The following is a 21,579-nucleotide window of genomic DNA, read 5'->3' as shown; positions in this document are numbered from 1 at the left end:
TAAGTGGGCAGTCCCTGACAGGGCGCTTGTCCTGCTTTATTTTGTACAGTGCCTCTGCCTTCTTGGTTATTGATGGAATTGAGGCCGGCTTCTGACATAAATTGTCCACGATCTCTGCAAAGCCTTCAGTCGTAGGGAAGGCAACCACCTCTGGAGTATCTGAATGGATATGCTTAGGAATGCTGTCTTTCGGTTTCCGCTGTGCAGTTGAGACATCTATATCCAGCAATTTCGCTATATGGGGCACCTGCTCTGCGTACAATGTGTGATGCTGGGTGAATCTTGCTCCAATATCCGAACCGTCTCTTCAGGGGACGGGTCTGAAGTGAAGCTAGGGCTATGCTGACCACACTTCACCCTCCGACTCTGAATCGGATCCATGCCTTGACGACAGTGGACGGACAGAGGGATGCCAGGCTGAGTCTAAGCTGCGCTGGCGCTTACTTGGCGCCGAACGTAATGAAGCTGGCGCTGGCAAATTGGGGGGGGGGGGTTAATACTCCCATCCTTGCGGGTAGCCAACAGGTGTGTATGGCAGATACCATGGGACTCCACGATGGGAATGTGGGGGCTGCTCCGAGGAAGTTGAACGGCGTTCTCTACAGTACTCTTGACTGCATCTCATTGTCATCGTTCCCCGATTCCGTGGATCTCTGAAGTAAGTTTATGTCGTCATTGGAAGCCAGGTCTGAGCTGAAGTGCTAGCTCAACGTTGAGATTTATGCCTGGGTTTTTCCAGGTGCTTGGACTTGTCCTTTCTTTTCTTTGAGTCCAAGGATGCTGGGACTTCCCTCTTGTTTTGTTGGAGCCAAGGACCTGAAATTGCCCTTCCTGGGCCCGGCAGGGGCATTATCCAACAGCACCACACTGGTAGCCGATCAAATCAAGGCCGACGTCTCCCTAGATCTCAAGCATGGATGGTTTTGGCCTCGAGATTGAACCACTGGATCCAGCGGTAGCCCAATGGACATTGGATCTGAGGCTGATGTGTCCCTGGAGTGGGAACGCAACTGCGATTGGTGTTGAGGAGGCACTGTCGCATCTGATCAGTAGATATCGAATCCAACACAAGATGCATGGGCTTTTGCAGGATCAGACTGAGTAGGCCACTCTGCCAGGACAGATTTCTTTACTAAATAAATGTAAACACTATAGATCAAGTTAAACATTTCCAGTATCTAGGAGTCATCTTTACATTCAATGCTAACTTCAAAGCCCACACGATTTCATCAGCAAATGCTGCAGAAAAGAGTGCGACTGCCACCCTGAGATTCTTCAGAGGAGAAGGGGCGGGCTTTACACCTGCAGCCCTGGAACTACTCCAAACAAAACCATTAGCGCAACTCTTATACGGATCACAAATGGGACTATCTGCTAATGTTAAGATCTCAGAAACGGTCCAATCTAAATTTCTCAGATCTCTATTTGGTGCACCTAGATGCACTCCTAATGTCATTCTTAGGCAAGAAGCTGGCTTGCCCAGAGTCGAAATAAAAATGTGGGAACATGTCAGCTATTACCGGCTAAGAATTCATCTTGAGCCAAAGGGCTTAATTCCCTTGTTGCTAGCTTCTGACCCTTCTCCTACATGGCGCTCAAAGAGAGCTGATAAAATTAAACTGTTTGGCTTGGACCAGGTAGCCCTGTTTGATATGGGACTCAACAAAGCAAAAGCTTTAATCACCCAAAGACTAATTAATATAGAGTCCCAAAATGATGAGGCAATGCTCCCTCTAAGCTATAAGAGCTTTAAAAAAGGACTGAGTTACACCATATCCCCATATCTTTTGGACATTACAAACGAAAGATGTAGATGGGCCTTCTCTAGAGCACGATTTGATGCGTTCCCCTCTGCAGTTTTGTATGGGAGATTCTCCCGCCTGCCTTTGCAGCAGCGTTGTTGTCCCTGTTCAAGTAAAGTGGTCGAAAATATCACACACACATACTTTCGCACTGTGAATACTATCAAGAAGAAAGGATACAATTAATTACCCCACTACTCTATAGATTTAAACCATTAGAGTATTATATGGATTTTAGTCCTGAAACCCTTTGGGCATATCTTTTAGAGGATAGCCAGAGAACTGTATCTTACGCAGTTGCGAAATTCTGTGTGATGGCACTCAGAAAGCGGAATCATTTGATGAAGGAAACGTCAATTGCTGGGAAGTGAATTAATGAAGTGAGTAAGTTTTACTGTTAGATATATATACATACATATTTTATCTTTTATGTATTTACCCATTTTAAGTATTTAAAAACTTCTCCTTTTATCTGTACTTTACTTGGCTGGTCTTGTGACCGTAATAAACCTTTGATTGATTTCTTTGCCGCCCGGCTATGGGTGCTGGATATAGCCTTTTCCCAGGGCATAGCTTTTAACTGGGAAGCTCAATCTGTGCTGGCTTTCGAGGCGAACAGTTAACAATGCTTGCCACGTTCCACAATATGCTCCTCGCCCAGGCATGCCAGACACCGCACATGGCCGTTAGACTTTCTCATGTTAGTCCCGCATTTCTTGCATTTTTTGAGTAACAACTTATCTGCCATCTTGTCGTCTGAGTATCGAGCGTGTCTGGGAGACGCCGGCTCCAGCTTCCTAGTCCCTTAACGTAAATACTACTCTATTAACAGAGAACTATCTTAACTTTTAACTTTAAACCTTAAACTTTAATTTTTAAAAACTTTTAAACATTCCTATGAAGGACTAAGGAGAAAAATGCCTGTCTCTTGCGGCGGAAAACAAACAAACTGAGGGAAGGTGGGGGCGACCTCACTCAACCACATGACCGTTCTGGCGGGAAAATCCGCTCTGGGCCAGTTTGGAGAAGGTTGCCCCTCCTTAACAGTCTAAAAGCTGAAAAAATCCTGTTCTGAATGGCTGGCTTGCACAAGCACAGTATCTCAAATGTGGGACTGCACTGAAGACCGTAGATGAAAGGTGAGGTATGGAGAGGGAACTTATGTTGGGCACCGACGCTCCAGCCCCTGACAAATGGGAAATCTGGGCAGCCTGCCACTATCTTTCAGAATCTGTCACTGACCCAATAGACTCTTCTTAACAATGTGGGCTGCAAAGTAGGTCAACAGAAGTGAAATCAGACTGAAGTAGCTTCCCACTTGGCAGCCAGAACAAGGATGCTGTAGAATGCATATTGCGCTGACATTAGAAGTTCTACTCCCCACACCCAAAGAAAGACGAGAGCTGCACCTGCTGCCTTTCTCTTGTCCCTTACACACTTGCACTCTTTTGAGAGAAGACTGTGAAACTCAAGGATGCACATGTAAGCCCCCCTCCTCTTTTTGATTCTTCTGAACTTTAACCTCCTTCCACAATGCTTCTGAAGTCAATGCCGATTCCTCTTCCTCACTCCTTCTACTAAATAAATACAAAGGCACAGTTCATTCTTATCAAGAGTGCGCTTTTATTTTTTAATTTTTTTTTCCTTTTTTGGAATTTTTTTAAACCTTCGGTTCCTTCCAAGCAGCAAATGGGTGCCAGGGAAGAGACCAACAAAAGAATTCAAATGCTCCCTCCCGCCGCCTCATCAACACATTCCAAGCACAAATTAAGAAATGCAAACTAAACCAAAAAATATATATATATTTATATATATAATTTGTCTTTCTCTCCAGGTTGCACCCCAGCCCCGCCTCCAAAGACAGCTGACTGGCTGGGGGTCTCTGGCTCTCTTCAGTAAGGGGGCAGCAGGGCACGCACACACACACACAGGTGGTTGGAAAAGGAGCATCACTCGGTTCCACTCCCTCCCGTTGCTCCCCAAGTCTGACAGTAGAAAAATATGGCCGCTGGAGCCATCCTTATGCCAGGCCAAAGCCCTCCGAGCACTCCTGGATGGCCAGTAGCAGCATGTGACGCAACTTCTCATAGCTTTCATAGGCAGGGAGGTCCAGCTGGTTGAAACTGAAGGAGGAAAGTAGTAAATGTAAGGGGGGAGGGGAGACAAGACACACACAAGCTGCTGTGTAAGGGATTCTCAATGGGGTTCATATACAAGGGGAATTCTACAAATCTTGGCTGGGGGCATTCCGATTTTTAGGCAGCCCACTCTCCACACTGGGACTGGCTTCTGACAGTCAGCAGGGGAGTTTTACGTGGTTCATTTTGTCCCGAGCATAAGAGCACAGTGCCCACCAACCAGTGTCCTAAAAAGGGGCCTTCAGCAGACAGAAATCAAAACCAAAGGGAGTTGGTTGATAGCCACGAGGCACAAGGATCCCATCGAATGTATACCGGAAATCAGTGCACGTCTATATTAAGCTGCCTTTCTGGAATGTTTTTATGCCCCTATTTCCCACTCCTAGCTTGGGGAGCATCTGACTACAGTGCTGGCATTCTTGGTGACATCAGTGGATTTCACGTCATGCAAGTCCCCCTCCTTCCTACGAAACCTCTGGTTTGTCTTAATTTCACTGACAAGAGCCTCAGAGATCCTGCAGACGCATCCATTTTGATTCTTGGTAGGGCTTATTTTTATTTAATCAGTGGTTTACATCAGAACCTAGTTTTATGGATCTTTTAATTATTTAACTGCATTACACCCCTTCCTCTACTTCCAATCCAGAAGCAAGGACTGGGAGCTGCTCAAGGGCTCGAGTCCTGACATGTCTGTTGAAATCAGCCACTGACCCAGGAAAAGACTGCAGACACACCATTGTCTCTACCTGCTCTCTTCTTCAACTGTTCTCTCGACTCCTGGCCCTTCTATTTCCCCACCTTCAACTGTGTCTCCAGGTAAGAAAGCGGACAGGTACTGAAGCTGCATAGGGAGGGGCATCTATAAAGCAACTGAAGTCTTTACAGGTGACAGCATGGAACCACATCCATTCGCCATCTCAACCACGGAGTAATTAACAGTGAGATGACAGATGCAGGATTCATAAGCTGTGTACTATGATCACCTGAGTGGAAGTTATTCAGTTTTCAAGGGTCCATTTGCATGCCCTGCAACAGTGGCACTGGAAGAAGTTCCCGGCATGCTGCAGGGGATGGATACCAGGTACCTTCCACACACACCCCTCTCCCCTTACCATGTGTGAGCAGAAGGCAGTCTGTCTGTAGAGCGGTCGTCTCTGTGGATCTGGAATTTCTGGATCCCGTTCATGCCCTCGAGGGCAGCAAAGCCTTGCAAAGGCACCTTGGACGTGCCCGTGACAAACTGCAAGAACTTTGCCCGGTCTGCCTGGTCAAAGGAGCGTAGTGCTCGCCAGAACCACTGGATCTGTGGGGAAGGATGAAAGGGATGGGGAGCAGGGCCAGAACAGGCTTCCTTCAAGTACATCCCTGGACACTTCCAGGATGCGCATCCGGTGGGGCCAACACAAAAATGGATACCATCTAAAAATGAAACTGCGCAAACTTTGTGGAGAACAAAGTTAGGAAACCCAAGCTCAGAAATCTATTTACTTCCATTCAAAAGTGAAGGAACTAAAAGTTATTATGAAACTGCTAAGAACTGTAAGGGGCCCCCAGCTACACAGCCCCAGAGACACTGCTGCTCTGGGGATTACCGAGCAGAACGGCTAACCTGGATAGAATTCGCTTGGTATTTGTGGTACTCAGTGTTGGATTTCAGGTCATCGATGTCAATGGTGGGCAGCCCCGAGATGAGCAGCTCCAGCTCCTGCTCTGTGAAGATGGAGATGAGGCGTTTGGGGATGATCTCGTAGAAGCCCTCCAGGAAGGCCGCCAACTGCTTGCGGATTGCTCCTGCCGGAAGGGATCACACAGCTTATCCATCAGAGAACCTCAGAGCCACCCAGAAGGCAAAGCACAGCTCCACTCACACATACTTTCTGAAACGCAGGACCCTACTTGAGGAGAGCTGGTCATGGTTATCCAGCCTGCATTCTGCCTTTACTGGGCACTGATTTCAGGTGATCTGTAGCTCTCCGTTCTCATTAAAACCCAAGGCAGATTACGCAATCAATGGCTGGGAGCTTCAAGGAACAATGCAATAGGGTTGCAGAAATTTGAAAACAAGCATAGATCCACCAAATAGAGATATGAAACATTGCAGAAACAAACACGGTTTATTAAACTACATGGAAACATATCTACACCAGACAATACCCAGTAGCATAGTCTACAGCCCGTCCTTTTCTCTGAGCCATTTCTTATAGCACAGGCTTGTTGCCCAAGCAAAAAGCCCTCCTGAATCATTCAGTTGTGCATAGTTTGTAGAAAGCCAGGAGAATAATAGCTTTCCTGACCTCCTCAGGCAGGCCATTCCATAAAGAGGGGGCCACCACAAAGAAAGCTGTTGATTTTGCCCATTTGTGGGGTGGTGCCAGAAGAAAGTCTTGTTCAGATGAGTGAAGCTGCTGTGGTGGAGTACAGGGAGAGTGGTAATCCCACAGATATGAGGGGCCAAGACCACAAAAGGCTTTGTATATGACAGCAGCCAATACATTTAATTCAGCTTGGTAACTGTTGGGTAGCCAATGGAGTGACTGCAGAACGGGAGTAATATGAATGCTATGCCAAGATCCTAACAACAGCTGCGGCGAGCGAACATGGATACGGTGGAAAGTCTGTATAAAGCTGCCTATCAGCAGTGACAGCTGGATGGGTTTAAGCACATGACCTCAGAAACCACGGTATTTACCTCAAAAGCCAGATTCTCTCGTGGCTAGAGGGTTTCTCTCTCTTTCCCAGTAGCATGTCAGTTGTCTGACTTGCCTGGGCCATCTCACTGGACTTGGTAATACAGCAACGTATGTAGGCAGGGCTGGGGCCCAACACATTTCCCTCATGCCCTGCTTGCAACAAAACGTGGACCTCCTGAAGAGCTATCAAGGTGGGTTCTATTAATGTGACACCTGGACGAAAGAGGGGTCCCGAATGAAGGCAAAGGTAGGACCTACACGCTCCAGTCTCTTCCAGAGATACTCGACGCGCCCTCTCCCTCCCAATAAAGTTTGCCCCAACATACCTGTCATTCGCATCTGACACACCAGGTGCACATATTCTTTCTTGTTCTCCTCTGTCACCAAGATGTTGGCCCCATTTGGTTTCAGGTCCCGCACCTCACACACACCAAATTCTTGCACCTGGTTGTAGGGGGCGGCCGGGAGGAAAAGAGGCAGTAAGCAAGTGGAAACTGGCATACCACTTAGCGAGAGGATATTGAAGACAGACCCTCTTTCATTCCAAGTTCTGAGTATGTACATGCCAGCACCAACACTGGCTGGGAACCCACTCCCTGCGCAGTTACACAAACTCTCCCTCAGCCTCCCACCCAATGGTTGTTGTGACAGCAAATCGACTGACGACAAGACTTAGAGAAGCTTCTTGGCTCAGCAACAAGAAGAGCAGCAGCAGCAGCAGCAATTCCCTCAGAGTACAGACTTAAAGCAACATTAGACAAAATACAGCTGCCGTTTTGGAAAATCACATCCAAATGTCCCACTTATCTAACTCCCTTCAGCCACTGGAGCTCCATGGCTTTCCCTCATTACTTATTTTATTCCGCTCTCCCTGCAAGTGGGCTCAGGGCGAAGCACACCATTTAAAACATAATACATTATTAAATACGGATCCATAAGAACACATAAAAGCATTATACTTACAACCAGACTCCTAGCTTTAATAACTAGCTGCTAGACAAACCCTTCAAAAACTAGCTATTTTCAATTGTCAGGGACTGCCAGCTCAGATCTCAGTAACTTCACTGCATGGATCCATAGGTACATGAGTTAAAGCTTTATTGAGAATCTAACAGCACAGCACTGCAGGCGTCTCTTGTCAGGAATAATCCCCGCCCTCCGCCACTAGGCATAATAAACCCTTCAAGCCCAACCCACTCTGCTCTAGCCCCTCCCCTTTAGCTAGGTTTCCATCTATGCAGAAAAGGAAAGTGAAGAGAAAGAAAGTAGGATTGTTGTGGCTAGTTCAGTTTAGTTCTCAGGCCACCTGGCCACGTCTCCTTGGCAACGCTGATAATCACATTCTTGCTTTGCATCTCACTGCTTCTCGAGCTGCTTCTCCAGCACTCCCACAGTATGTCACAGAGGATCAGGCCTGCAGCCTGGCAGTGAACCCCAGGCCCCCCAGAGTATGGCCGGGGCCACAGCCCTGACATTATTATGCAAATCAAAAACCAACATGCACAGAATATGAGCTATTTCTGGGTGCAGAATTCAAATATGTTTTTGTCTGCCTCCAACTAGGCCTGGAGGGACAACATCCTTCCCTCTTCAGAGATCTACCATGAAATGCCACCAGCAGAAGGGAAAAGCAGATACCTCAGTGCTGAAGGTGAGATCATAGCCCAGAGTGGAGACGTCGTTCTCCAGGAGGTACACCAGGCCCTGGTAGAAGTGATAGTCCTCACTCTCCATATCTGTGTACCTGCAGAGACAAAGGAAGCTGGCTGGATGCAGAATGATTCCCACACTGCTCTAGGAAGGAAAGGGAAGCACAGATGGGACTAGTCTGGGAAGAGCCAGGAAAGAAAAGCATTACTAACCTGACTGATTTGCCCAGGATGTGTTTGTAGAAGGAGCGGGTGAAGTAGCACTCTAATAACCGGTTGTCATACACAGCCTTGGCCACAATGCGACCTACAAACTTGAAGTAGCTCAGGTGATTTGGATTGCAGTGAGAGGAAGGATTGATGGTGTAAGTGACTCGGTCCCCAGGCGACGTTCGGAAGAGGGCGTACATGGGGTTAAACATCTCTCGTGAGATGATCATGTACCACTCACGCAGCAGACCTCCAGCATCCTGGCCCTCTTCCCCCTCAAATACTATGTACCTGTAAGAGGAAGCGGGTGCAAGGGTCAGGGTAATGCCGAAAGAGAAGGATGGGCTTGAAACAAAAGAGCTGGCAAGGGACCCAACATCTGGGTACATGCTCTCACTACAGGATAAGAAAAAACTGATAATGTGAGTAATATTCAAGTGAGATTTTGGAAACTTTCGAGGGCAACAGATGAGTCTAAGAATAATCAAATTGCGTGCATGCAAACAGCCAACCCTCTCTAGAAATGCTGTAGTAACTTCTATCAGCCAGGGAAGGAGTTCCTTACAATCTATTTTTCATTTCCTCAGGTGACTTGCGGTGCAATTCCCGGTAAGAATCCTCGAAAACATGATCCCGGCGCACATGCACAGCCATGTCTTCTTTCCGGAGCCCCTCATCTAGTCGCTCCAGCTCTTGCCGAAAATACCTAGGGAAGAACAAGCAGAACACAGCTGGCAACTCAGGCATGGGGCAGCATCCAGACATACACCCTGAACATGACCCAAGAAGAGAGGCTGAGGGGAGAATAAAAAACCTGAGAGCTGCTCAGCGCCCTAAGACACATGTGGAGAGCTCAGCTCTCAAGCCAGCAAGCCTTTAGATCAAGCTTCAGAACTGGAGCTGAGAGGGTCTTTTGTCCTTCTAAGCCGCTCTCCTGGAGAAGTATGGGTGCATACCTGACAAACAACAAGCTAAACAAGCTGCCCTATCCAGCCCAAGCAGTTTCACCTCTTATTTGCCGAGCCAAACAATGCTAGAAAAATAAAATCTGGGTAGCTAACCAATACTCCAGTGAATGGGCTACTGGCTCTCTGGGATGGCAGCAGAGCCATCTGCCCAAGTCCTCAGGTACCCCCACCTGCATAATTAGACCTTGTGCCCTACTGACCCAGGGGAAAACTGGAGGAGGAGGAGGAAGCCAAGTGCCACTTCCCACTCAACACCTACTTCCGTTTGACATCGAAGTCCAGCACACGTATGTAGTCAACGAGAACAGCGAAGGGGCCATCAGCCAGGTGGGTCGTGGACTGGCGCAGGATCTGGTTCAGGACTGTCCGGTGAGTCTCTACGGGAAAACAACGTAAGTGACTGCTGGGCTATGAGCTTCTGACCACTTACCACTTCGGTGCTGCTGAGGAGCTGCAGCACTGGCTTCCCCAGCTACCAGGAATCCCAGGCAGTGCCAGCCTTGACCAGCCACCCAAGCCCTAACCTCTGCATCCCTCAGTGCCATCCCCTGAATTGGAGAGCACTATTCAGCTACACCACGTTAACCCCCCCCCCCCTCTTGATTTAGCGTGATGTACCCAAGCTTGTGGGCTCACCTGCAAAGCGGAGGAACTTCTGTGTGTCTGGGGGAAGGCTGGAGGAGATGTGCATGGAGGAGGGCTCGCGAGAGAAAAAGGGGTCAAGGGAAGAGGGTGTAGCCGGGGTCAGTGGGGCGGGCGAAAGGGGCGGGGGTTCATCCTTGATGTGAGCCAGCTGGCTTTCCCGGGTATCACGCACGGGTGGCTTGCTCTCTCGCTCTGTGGCATGCACCAGGAAGAAGGCCTCCACCGCAGGCTGCAGTACTGGAGGAGAGAACAAAAGGCAAGACTTCCAAGAAGAGGGAGGCCCAGACCGCCCACGACACTCACCAACCGCCCAGGACCTTACCAAGCACAGCATGCTGGTCATGGGATTCTTCCAGCTCCTTCAGACACTCGCCCAGCATGTCCCACAATTCATCAAGGCTGAGCTGCTCACTGAGCAGCGGCAGATCCGGAGGACGTTCCTCCTTCTCTCCCTGCTGGGGGCTTTCCGAGACTGCAAAAACAGGGAGTCCCCCCAGCCTGTGGTGATCTTGACTCTCAAGTCAGGCCCTCCTCCACCCCAATGCTCGTTTCCTTTCAAGCAAATCAGCTGAATCCTTTGACAGTACTCAGGGGTCCCCACCCAGACGACAGCCTCTCCTAACTGGAGGGAACGGCCCCCTCACCTCCCCAAACAGCTACTAACCGGCTGATGGGTTGTCTTGTGCAGTGGGCGATGGCTGGTCGACGTCCATGGGTGATTCCTCTCTTCGCGCAGAGCCCTCTGCCTGGGTTGATTCCGACTGAACAGAAGAGAGCAGCATTGGTGAGGGCCGCTCCCTAACAGGACGCCAAACAAATGCTGGGGGCGGGGGATCAGCCCACTGGCTCCCACAGGGAAGGGAAGCCAAAGCGGCACTGGACAGAGGGAGCCACACACAGGACCTCTCCCGCTCCATCCCACTCTCTACAAAGACCAAAGGAGATTAAAGGCATGCTGCACACAAGCTAAAGTCTGCAAAGAGAGAAATTAACCAAATGGCAGAGTAGCAGGGGGGAAAATGTTAGGAAGGAGGACATGCGTGAATCTGGAAAGGCTGAGCATTTCAGCCAGGAGCACGAGGGTGAAGCCCCAGAGCGGGACAGGTTCTTGGAAAGCAAAGAACGGGGAGGGGAGGGGAGGGGATGGAAGCTGTCATCAGGGCCCTTTGTGCAGAGAACAGCTTCTTGTTGAACGAGACCCACATGCTGCAGCAGCTGGGGGCAGCTAGCACCTCCGCTCTGACTGAGGCAGAACAGCCACAGTCGAGCAGGCTGGGATCAGAGCCTCTGACCAGGCAGCTATCTAAAGAAGGCCCTTCTGTCATTAGCAGGAGGCCAGTACCTAGACCGAAGAGGCTGCGCACACTACTTCCTGGTCCCGTTTATTCCAGGGCCCTTGTCACCCAGTCACAAAGTGCAAGCAGCCGTTATTGACAGAAAGGGGTGCTTGTGCGTTTTAACACAAACCAGGTTCTTACTTACCTTCATCTGCTGCACCCTAGAAGTCAATGCAGCAGGTACAAGCTAGTGTAGCAGCTAAGTGATAAAACGTGATGCGTACATGAGCCCCCTCCTCTCAAAAAATGTACGTCAAAGAGCAAAATTCAACAAATACAAGTTATTAAGTGGTACTGAGTGAATATCCACTCAACTCAGCCCATTAAAAGACTTTGTAAAAGGCGAAGACTAGTAGGGGAGAACCAAACTTCCTGGAAAAGCAGCCACAGCGAGAGCGTAAGTTCCATCTCTCCTCTTCACTAACCCTTTCTAAACCATGAGCTGAGAGTCTGGATCATAGACCCCCGCCCCCCCCCCCGCCTGAAGAGTCACTGTATGGTTAGGAGCTAGTAGCAGCAAGGAGTTGAAGGTCTCCCTGTACAAAGAGGCTCCTCTGATGACAGACCAGATAAGAAGATGGGGGTGAAGGTGGGGGGGACAGAAAAGATGAGGAAGAAAGGGGGGGGCAGACTAACGAAAAAGGTAGTCCAAATAAACAAAATGAGTGGCCTGCAAGCGCCACAGGCACCATGCTAACCGTTGTTGCTTGCTGCTGCCTCCGGGCCCTCTGACCCTCACGTACCATTTGTATAATGGCGTCAGCCTCAGCCTCCAGCTGCCGAACAGCGGCCTGGATGCTGCTAACTGAGCCCAGACCGGAAGTACCTGCCACAAGAGGAAGAGGATAAGTGTGGTGTACTTAGAGCTCACTCGTCACGCTCTGTGTCCCTAACAGAGCTCTGGGCACTGAGCCTTGGGAGCCATGAATTTCCCAGCCCTGCTGTGGCTGCCTGAGCCAATGCCCTCCAGTGCCACTCTGCCCTGGCCCGCTTCCTGTGCTGCAGCACAGAGGAGGCCCTAGGCAAGGGCCACAAGAACGCTGGCTGTCATGCCCAACACACCTAGCCTGCCTGTCTGTTTTGCCTTTTTGTTGGCACGGCGCGTGTCATCTCGAAGCTGGATGATGACTTGCAGCACCCGAAGGAAGAACTTCTGAGTAGATGTCTTCGAGGTGAGCATAGACATGGAGGGCAGCTGGAGCTCCCGGCCACCCAGCGGGCGCTTTTGTGAGGCAACAATCACCACGTTCTCAGCGATGTCGAACCTGAGGTTGGGGAGGGAAGCACACATCAGCGGAAGCTCCTCAAACAGGAGGAGGAAAGCGTTCACTTGGGCAAAGACTCACCTGCTCTGCATCTTCCCTTTCAATTTGGTGGTCTGAGGCTGCTCCTCAGGAAGCCCATCTGGAGACAGAGACTCACACTGGGCTCGACGCTGCTGCTCCAAGTTGTACTCGCGTAGCTCGGCCAAAAGAGTACCTGAAAAGGGGGAGTTTAAGGCTGAGAGGGGGGACTGCAACTTGGCAAGGGGGGAAATCTACAAAAGGGTGGATTTATGCAAGAAAAAATCCAGGCACCCTGTTGAGAAGGAAATCCCTGCCACCAACAGCAGCTAAGGGCAGCAATTTAGGACAAGCCAGTTACCGAAATGCTGAGTTGTTCAGCCAACCATGTGCTGCAGCTAAAACTAACCTGCTTGTGTCAGAATCAGCAAGCTAGTTAACAGCTTGTTCAAGTTTAAAATACACCCCAGCATTGCTTTAGAGGTAATTCACCACAGCAGGTGGGAGAGAAAATATGAAAAGGAGCTGCGGTCAAGGAGTGCAAGGGCAAAGATTCAGAACACCATGTAACTTCAAAAGAAGCCTAAGTTTCTCTCTAACAGGCAACACAGGCCCTTTCTGCACAGCACGCTTTAAGCCAGCGCCTCTGCATATTCACACCGGTCAGCGCTGCATCAGCTTAGGCTTGCGGCATTCTGCACTGCACGAACTTGAGGCGATTTGGTGTCTGCTGACGAGTTGAGATGGGTTTGAAACTGCCATTTGTGAGGCCTGGAGCCAATGTCACTTTTTAAAAAAAAAATTGGTGCATGAGTCGTAACGTTGCAATGCTGCAGCCCCTTCCCCCTCCCTTTGCTGATTGTGCTGTCCTGTGCCCTCTGAAAAGACAACTGGTGGCAGAGTTCTGGGGGGGAAACGTGTACTTTTTGTGCTTGTTCCACTCCCATTTATTTATTTATTTAAAGCCAGGAAACAGTCATAACGTTGCTGCTTTATTCGCTTCCTCCCTCCTGGCTTTAAAAGCCAGGAAAGGATTAAAAGGCTGATTGGTTCTCTACCTCCCGGCTGTAAACACACTTTCGCATTTATTTATTTTTTTTAAAGCCAAGGAAGAGTGCTTCCCTGCTGCTTCATTTCTCAAAGGGCTGTGCAAAACACTCCCTCCCTCCCTCCCAGGTTATTCACATACATCTTCTATTTTTTTCCTCTTTGGCATTAGGAGAAGCCTAAAACATGCAGTGTGTGTAGTTGGGAAGGAAGAGGCGAATGGAGCATCAGCCTTTTAACCTTTTCCTGGCTTTTAAAGCCAGCAGAGAGGAAGTGAATGAAGCAGCAACGTTACAACTCTTTCATGGCTTAAAAACATTATAAATTAGAGTGCATAGCCAGGAGGGAGGAAGTGAACTGAACATCAGCCTTATGAACCTTCCCTCACTTTGAAAGCTGGGAGGGAGGGAGGGAGGAAGCAAACAAAGCAGTGGCATTACGAATCTTACCTAGCTTTAATGATAAAAATGGTGGGAAAGGAGTTCAGAGAACAGAGGAGGGTGGGAGTGGTTACCAGTGGGAAGCCAATCAATCAGTGCCCACGAAAAGGCGGGGCGGGGGGAGAGGCACAATTAAGGACTAAGACACACATCGGATGCATCAGCGGCAACTCAGAGGTGGCTTCAAGGTATGTCTGCAGGGGGGAAACTTGGGGGAAAGACAGACAAATATTCGATTCTGCATCCCATGACTCCCTTGCATGTGTGGAATTCTGGAGATCATGGGAAGCAGAATGGAAACTGAACCACTGCAAAATGGCTGTGCAGAAAGGGCCATAAGCTCACAAGGGGAATTCCTTCCCATCTAGTAGACACCCGGGGTCCTCTTTGACTCCCGTGGCAACATCATGGCTGTGCAGAGGGCCAACATCCCTGGCTCTGACTACAGATGTGTAAATGGCAGACAGACAGACTCATGCTAGAAAGCCCTCAAGTCTAACATATACTGTCTCCAATCAGGAAACTGTTATATATTATTATCCCATCTTCCTCAGACTGTATGTGCTTAACCTGAATGCCTGGGCCTTAAGAGTGGACCTGGGAGTGGGGGGAGCTGAAGCACAGGCAGACACAGCCAATTTTACACAATTCAGTAAAGCTGCACCATTAAAAGCAAAGAAAAAGCCATCAGGCTCACTAGCTGTGCTAAAAGCATGTCTCCGTCTCACGTACGGTCAGTTTGGTCTCAGCCAACCCCAAATGCTGGGCTTGCCAGACTACTCCATCCAGCTCCCCCCCCCCCCACAAACCTTGCAGTCCCTAGACAGTTTAAGTTCCCTTAAATTTTGTGCAAAACATGCAGACACCAGCAGCTGCACTTAAAACTGACAGTTCGCAGAACTGCACTTCCATACATCTCCCAGAGCATCCTTAACTCCGTGTTCAAACAACCTCCTTAGTAGCATTTCTTCACCCTTTGACTCCCGCCCCTCCCCCCCCCCCCGGGTTCTTGGCGCTGCAGACTACACAGCTACTAATCCTAGCCAGCTTTTCCAACTGGCACTCCCCCAGCCCCATTTCTCTGTACCTATCTGCTTGCAGAGAGTGTAGCCCAGCTGATGAGCCCCGTTAAGCAGGAGTTTGAGCACGGTGTCCCGTGTGGCTGGGTCGCCTCGCGACAGCTGCAACAGAACATTGGCGGCATCTTCTAGGCCCTCCTCAGAGCAGGAGTGAGACGTCAACACCTAGCACAGAAGAAGTCAGTTACTTTGTAGAGGGTCAAACCCTCCTTTTGTACAGTGTGTAGCCACCCCCAGCCCTGACCTGGATAGTCCTGGCAAGCCCGATCTTGTCAGATCTCAGAAGCTAAGCAGGGTTGGCCTTGGTTAGTAATCGGATGGGAGACCTCCAACGAAGACCAGGGTTGCAGAGGCAGGCAACCGCAAACCACCTCTGTCGCCATAAGTCAACTCTGACTTGAGGGCACCATCACAGCCACCCCCAAGTCCACAAAAACCTCACCTCCACAGAGAGCTGTAACTGGTTCTCCGTTAGGCCCGAAGCTGCCATTTTGCTGTCAGACCCACCTCCACCGTCGCTCACCTTGGCTGGTGATTTGCTGTTTTTTGCAATAGCTGCCAAGAACAAGAACATTCAGGCTAGCACCACCACAGGGCCAACACACCAATCAATAGGAAGAACAACTGGCACAGACTTAGCCATCATTCCCGAGCCCATGCCTCTTTAGGGCAGCCTCTGGCCACCCTCAACTGCTTTCCAACAGAAGTGCCCTACAGCTCCACCTCCTTCCATGATCAGCATCACTCCTTCCCCTTAGTCACGGCAGGGCTCTGCAATCCAGGAGGAATGCAGAAAATGCACCGGGTGCGGCACGGGGCGGTGGATCTGGCATCCTGGATGCATTCGCTTCCACATTAGAAGGAAGAGCAAATTTACAGCACTTATGATTTCACAATATGCTTAAGAGTGAGGTGGCGCAGCCGCTGAAATCTGAGAAGCCAGAGGAGCAGCTGAATAAGATTCCTAGTAGCTGGAGGGTCACTTTGGAGGGCTCCAGTGTCCCATATAGCTGTATGTTCCTTCTTGTTATCAACAAAACCAGAACTAGACAGACAAGTTTTCAAAAAAGCAAAATTATGCAATGTTATATACGTATCAGAAATCTACATTTGGGGGGCACAGAATTTTTTAAAAAAAAGACAAGCCCTGTCCATGGTCCTAGAACTGCAAAAGGAAAAGAAACAAAGGAAAAATGAGAAGAACCCAAACTGCCTCCCCCCCCGCCCCCCACCCGTGTGGGACTTACTAGTCACAGTGATGGGGGCAGCAGACATGGTGGTTACTGTGGTGGCACCAGAGGTGGCAATGGAAGCAGCGGTGGCTGCTGCAGTGGCGGCAGCCACAGCAGCTGCAGCCAGGGCAGGGGTAGGTGCTGGGATGGTGGTGGCGGTGGCGGCGGCGGCGGCAGCAGCAGCGTGGTTGGCTGTTCCCTCAACTGTGGCCTTGTTCTCAGGCAGAGCAATGGAGATGAGAGAAAGCAGGCGTAGCAACTTCTCGGTCAGCAGGGAGCTCCGCCGGATGACCGGATGGGACAGCATGTTCATCAACTGGCCCAGAGGAGAGGCCTCCAGGCTGTTGGGGGAACTCTCCCCCTCTGAGCCGGAGCTCACAGGCACAGATTTGATGGAGTTCTTGCCCTTGCGACTAACGTTCATGTTGTCCAGTTTGACCAGCAAGTCCCAAAAGTCGGTGGAAAGGCCACTAGCACCTATCTGGCCCAGGCAAGGGCTGCCCAACGGCTTGGTGCCCCGCTCTCGGTCACTCTCGCAGCCGGTCTCTTTGGTCCGCTGCTGTGTGAAGTGGCTGGGAAACACCTGGGAGGAGAGAGGAGGAGGTGAGCCGCACTGCTGGGATTCCCCATCCAGGGAAGAAATGAAGGTGGGAGGCCAGATACATCGCAGCTCTCAGCACTGGGTTAGCTGCTGCCTTGCCTAATCAATCAGGCGTCAATACCGTTTGCACCCCCATCCCCAGTACTGCTTCCCAGGATTAGAGGGGCACTGGAGCTTACTCAAACATGAAGGGGAAACACCCGTCCTCCCCCCGCCCCCATGGTCTGTTCCAAATATGCAACCTCTCTCTTGGCACATACATTGCATTCAAGTGTATGTTATTGACAACAGCGACTAAGGAACTCCAAGCTGCTTGGACAAGGACAGTTGTCACATCTGGAGAGCCACTAGCCACAGAGCATCTCTTCCCATCCCAACACCAGAATATCAAGTGGGCACGTCCCGTGTGGGACATGCAGCTTGTTCTCCATAAACAGCGTATCTGCACCTTCGAGAGAACATTAGCACAGACCTGCCACTGTAGTTTTTATCTTTGTTTCTCCCCACACCCATCCAAAGTATCTACTAAGAGGAAATGAGAATGGGGGAACCACTCAGAGCAACATGCACACGCCCAGATCTCTCTGGCTGGGTAAGAAGCAGAGACTGGAGGCAGCCTACAGAGCCCCCTGCATGAGCTAAGCCCTCTGCCTTCCTGCGCTTTCCTTTCTCAGGAGAGGTTTGCTATGGAGCCAGCAAGTCTAAGCAGCCTAGGTTCAAGTTTCAGTTCAAGAAACTTGCTGGATGAGGTTTGGCAGACTACACTAGTTCCAAGAATTATCTGCTCCTCAAGCCTGTTCACAGGATTAAAAGCCCTCTGCACAGGGAAGGCTAAAGAGAGCATTTCAGCATACAGTTCTTTGTTCTTTGCCTTCCCAATTCCCTAGCCCTCCAAGAGACTTTCAGAGGGAGTCCCTTCACTGCCCAAGTTTAGAATCTGATGCAAGGCAGCCTTACTTCAAAGGGCATTTCCACATTAAAGGACTGTCCGAAGCCTGCTGAGATAGAGCTTAGCTTAAGCAGCACTCTGTTTACATTACTTGGGTGCATTTTGTATCAGTGTAACATTACTGTGTTTTAATTATGTTGTGAGGTCACTGTGAACATCGTATGAAAGCAGGAGATAAACACTTTAAATTAAGGCCTCTGCATAAAAAACCCAAATGAAATGCTCTTACGGCTTTTTGCTGGGCCTGTAAGACGGAGCTGTGCCGCCAGGCATAGGGCTGATGCCGGGCGGTGCCCCCTAGCCGGGGGAGCACAGCAGATGCCCGCCCTACCAGCGATACCTCCCTCTCTCATATTCCCCTGCCAAAATGCTCCCAAGATGGCTAAAAAGGTGGTCACCTAGATTGTGTGCTGCTGTGTTTACATATATACATATATATTTATGTGTATTTTAATCCATGTATTTAAGATGTTTTATGGTTTTACATTGTATATACTATGAAATATGATTTTAAACTTGGTTGTAATCTGCCCTGAGCCTGCTGATGTGGGGAGGGTGGAATATAAATTGAATATAAATAAATAAATACATTCTTGAATTGGAACAACAGGATTTTTGGCCAGTAGCACCCTAGAAACCAACAAGATTTTCAGTGTAAGCTTTTCAGTGTCAGAGCTCCCTTCTTCAGACACAAGTAGGAATGGATATCCCTGAGTGTTTATGTTCCAGCCAAAGATGAGTGGGATGTTACAAGGGAGGGCATCAGGATGTAAAGGTACTATGCCACTTAATTAGACGGGAGGGGAGTAGCAAAGGAAGATGTCAGGAAGGTACAATGCAGCTGATTAGAGCAGAAATTAGCATCTGTAGTGAGATAAGAATCCTAAATCTCTGTTCAGCCCCAGGGGGGTTCATTGTTCTGAATTTGTGAATAAACTCAATTTCAGCAATTCCACAATGTAATCTCCCCTTGAAATTTCTGTTTGATGACAGACACTTTTAGGCCAGCAATGGAATGTCCTGGAAGATTCAAATGTTCTCCCACTTGAACGCTGTCAAGGATCTCCATTCCTATTTGTGTCTGGGTGAAAATCCTGCTGTTCTACTGCAGGTCAACATAACTATCCTCACTGAATTAGAGCAAGTAACACAAATCTGCATTGTTGCCCCCCCGCCCCCCGATAAAGAGTAACTAATTAAGAAGGTATTGCCACTTTTAAATTCATAGAATTCTTCAGTTGCAATTACTGGCAGAACTGGGTCCATACAGTGACTTTGAAGCCTGTCGGGGCCCTGGGCCAAGCCATGCATGCCAAAGAGGGAGGAGTTCAAGGCTCCTGTTGGTGCCTGCTAACCCTCTAGAAGGCGCAATGGTCAGGGCTGGCACACAGCCACTGTCTGAGAACAGGAAGAGACCCAACAAGGCCAGCCCTCTGCTCCATGAGGGTGTACTGAAAGCATCGGACTGAGGGCTGCCCAATCTCCTCTTGGGAAAAAACTCTCCATGAAAGGAGACTGGTCGCCATTGCTGCTGCCAACTGTCAGCAGCCGCAGCCGCAGCAGCAGCAGGGAGGGAGGGGAGGGCAGGTCCAGCTCTCCTGTTTGCTACGTGAGGATTCTTAGGGCTTGCTATCATTTTTATTTGATTTGTTCTAGCTGTTTTGTGCACTGGTAACTCTCTTCTAACACTTGCAAACCTCTCTCCATTGGCTAGGCAGGCCTAGCTCCTTCAGGCTCTCGTTCAAAGACAGCAACGCTGCTACTTTCCCTACTGCACAGGTAGTACTGCCACAGACCATCCTTGTCTTCACCTTGGCAAGCTGGATGAGAGTATCGAGGACGTGTCGACAGACCACAGGGGCTGCCTGGGGGTGTATGTGAACGGTGGAACCAGCAGCAGCATGCTTCTCTGTGTGCTTCCGCCCCCCTGCTCGCTGGATCTGGAAGATGTTGGTTCGACAGCCCAGGGCAGCATCCATCGAGACGGAGAGCCATGACAGCTGCCCCGAGCTCTTGGACTCCACCTTGTGCAGAAGGTCCAGCGGCCGACTGTCAGTGGCGCAAGCCTTGGTGGTCCGCTTGCCTTTGTCATCAGGGGCCGCAGCTCCTTTAGGAGTCTCTATGCACAGCTCGCTCTCGCTGCTGCGCTGCAGGATGGACAGCAGGCTACGGATTACCCAGCTCCGTGTCTGCGCGTGGTAGCAGAGGTTCCGTAGCACTCGATGCAGCCGGCTCGTGTTCAGCTTTGGCTCATCCACAAAAAGAAGTACCAGCAGGCAGGACAGGGCCTCGTGGTCTAGCAGAAGGCGCCCACGCAAACGCAGCAGGCTGTCCACGGTGCTGCCAGAGGGCCTATGGAGCAACATGGAAGAGTCAGAGCCAAGTTGAGATGGTTTTTAAAAAGATCATGGCAGAATTCTTCACTGGCCAGAGAGAACCTTTCTTTGACTGGGAGCATGAAAAATGTGATTGTGTCATTACATGTATGACACAAAACAGACTTCGCTCTTGCATGCCGTTGGCCTTCTTTGCTCTGAAAGCTGGCTGGCTCTGCTCCACTGTTTTTAAATAGGAAAGAGTCCAGCAGCACCTTTGAGACTAACCAACTTTATTGTAGCATAAGCTTTCGACAACCACAGCTCTCTTTGTCAGATGAGATTAATTTTAAATTGATCCTTAGGTCAACTGGGAGACCACTTAAGAAGTTAAGGGAAGCCATCGCCCAGTACACCTCTCAACAGAGGAAAAGGAGAGGAGTTTTCAACAGCTTAGTCATCCAGGGTCTGCAGACGATAGTCCTACGAGAACTGGCGGCTGCCATGAGGGAAAACTGGAGGCAGAAGGGCAGGAGCCTTCAATTCCAAGCCTGAAGCCATCCCACCTCTGTATTTGAGAAGCAGCTAACGTGGGCTAGTCATGACGATTCTGGTCCCCAAAACCTTCCAGTTGAATCCCAAAGATGCCCTGACCCCAAGTAATTGGAATTTGAATGCCACCCCCAGTATCTAGTACCTGCTGTGGCTGCTGCTACCGCCCATCTGGAAGGCACCTCCTCTCTGTACAGCTAGGCGTGTATATTGGACCCCTCTGTTTCCACTCAGTCGGCTTGTGAAGGCTGTGGGGAGATTGCAAGACAGATCAGGGGTGGAGACGTATGTAACCAGGAAACAGAAGGACTGCAAAGGGTGCAAGACACCGTTTACCTGGGCTTCGCAGGATGGCCGACAAGGCTGAGGTACTGGAGTGGCCAAAGAGGCGCTCGTGCATGAGCTGGCGCTGGCGCGCTTCCTGCTCACGCCTCAAAGCCTGCGCCTCAGCAGCAATGTCAGGAGGCATGACAGCCAGGACGCTGTCCTCCATATCTTCCAGCACGCTGCGGCGCAGGTCGGAGGGCAATGTCTGAATGAAGGTCACGGGATCCATGGGTGTGTCCGAGCTGGTGCTCTGGGCCAATTCCCGCCGCTGCTGTTCTGCCCGCTGCTGAGCCAGCACCTGGGGCAGGGAAGAGG

The 21,579-nt window shown here is 50.0% G+C and overlaps 1 protein-coding gene across 4 annotated transcripts in view; it reads right to left on the bottom strand.

The window, feature by feature from the left end:
• Positions 1 to 3,418: 3,418 nt before the first annotated feature.
• HUWE1 (HECT, UBA and WWE domain containing E3 ubiquitin protein ligase 1) overlaps positions 3,419 to 21,579 on the bottom strand; it is a 148,188-nt gene continuing 130,027 nt past the window's right edge. For 3 of the 4 annotated variants that reach the window (XM_055003960.1, XM_055003961.1, XM_055003963.1), the window contains 20 exons: positions 21,274 to 21,562; positions 21,083 to 21,185; positions 19,882 to 20,422; positions 16,536 to 17,103; positions 15,731 to 15,843; positions 15,297 to 15,453; positions 12,786 to 12,918; positions 12,502 to 12,704; positions 12,138 to 12,265; positions 10,767 to 10,863; positions 10,425 to 10,574; positions 10,094 to 10,339; positions 9,717 to 9,834; positions 9,055 to 9,195; positions 8,493 to 8,780; positions 8,269 to 8,374; positions 6,957 to 7,074; positions 5,550 to 5,731; positions 5,053 to 5,243; positions 3,419 to 3,925 (listed from right to left, as the gene is read on the bottom strand). In XM_055003960.1, the coding sequence (XP_054859935.1) occupies positions 3,823 to 3,925; positions 5,053 to 5,243; positions 5,550 to 5,731; positions 6,957 to 7,074; positions 8,269 to 8,374; positions 8,493 to 8,780; positions 9,055 to 9,195; positions 9,717 to 9,834; positions 10,094 to 10,339; positions 10,425 to 10,574; positions 10,767 to 10,863; positions 12,138 to 12,265; positions 12,502 to 12,704; positions 12,786 to 12,918; positions 15,297 to 15,453; positions 15,731 to 15,843; positions 16,536 to 17,103; positions 19,882 to 20,422; positions 21,083 to 21,185; positions 21,274 to 21,562 (3,975 nt within the window). In that variant the 3' untranslated portion in view covers positions 3,419 to 3,822. The remainder of the gene's footprint in view (positions 3,926 to 5,052; positions 5,244 to 5,549; positions 5,732 to 6,956; positions 7,075 to 8,268; positions 8,375 to 8,492; positions 8,781 to 9,054; positions 9,196 to 9,716; positions 9,835 to 10,093; positions 10,340 to 10,424; positions 10,575 to 10,766; positions 10,864 to 12,137; positions 12,266 to 12,501; positions 12,705 to 12,785; positions 12,919 to 15,296; positions 15,454 to 15,730; positions 15,844 to 16,535; positions 17,104 to 19,881; positions 20,423 to 21,082; positions 21,186 to 21,273; positions 21,563 to 21,579) is intronic. The other variant, XM_055003962.1, reaches the window with a different exon arrangement.

Source organism: Eublepharis macularius, chromosome 19 (genome assembly GCF_028583425.1).
Source record: "Eublepharis macularius isolate TG4126 chromosome 19, MPM_Emac_v1.0, whole genome shotgun sequence".
In the NCBI taxonomy this organism is placed as follows: domain Eukaryota; kingdom Metazoa; phylum Chordata; class Lepidosauria; order Squamata; family Eublepharidae; genus Eublepharis; species Eublepharis macularius.
Note: the sequence above shows the minus strand (reverse complement) of the source record. Positions and strands in the feature narration are given on the sequence as shown.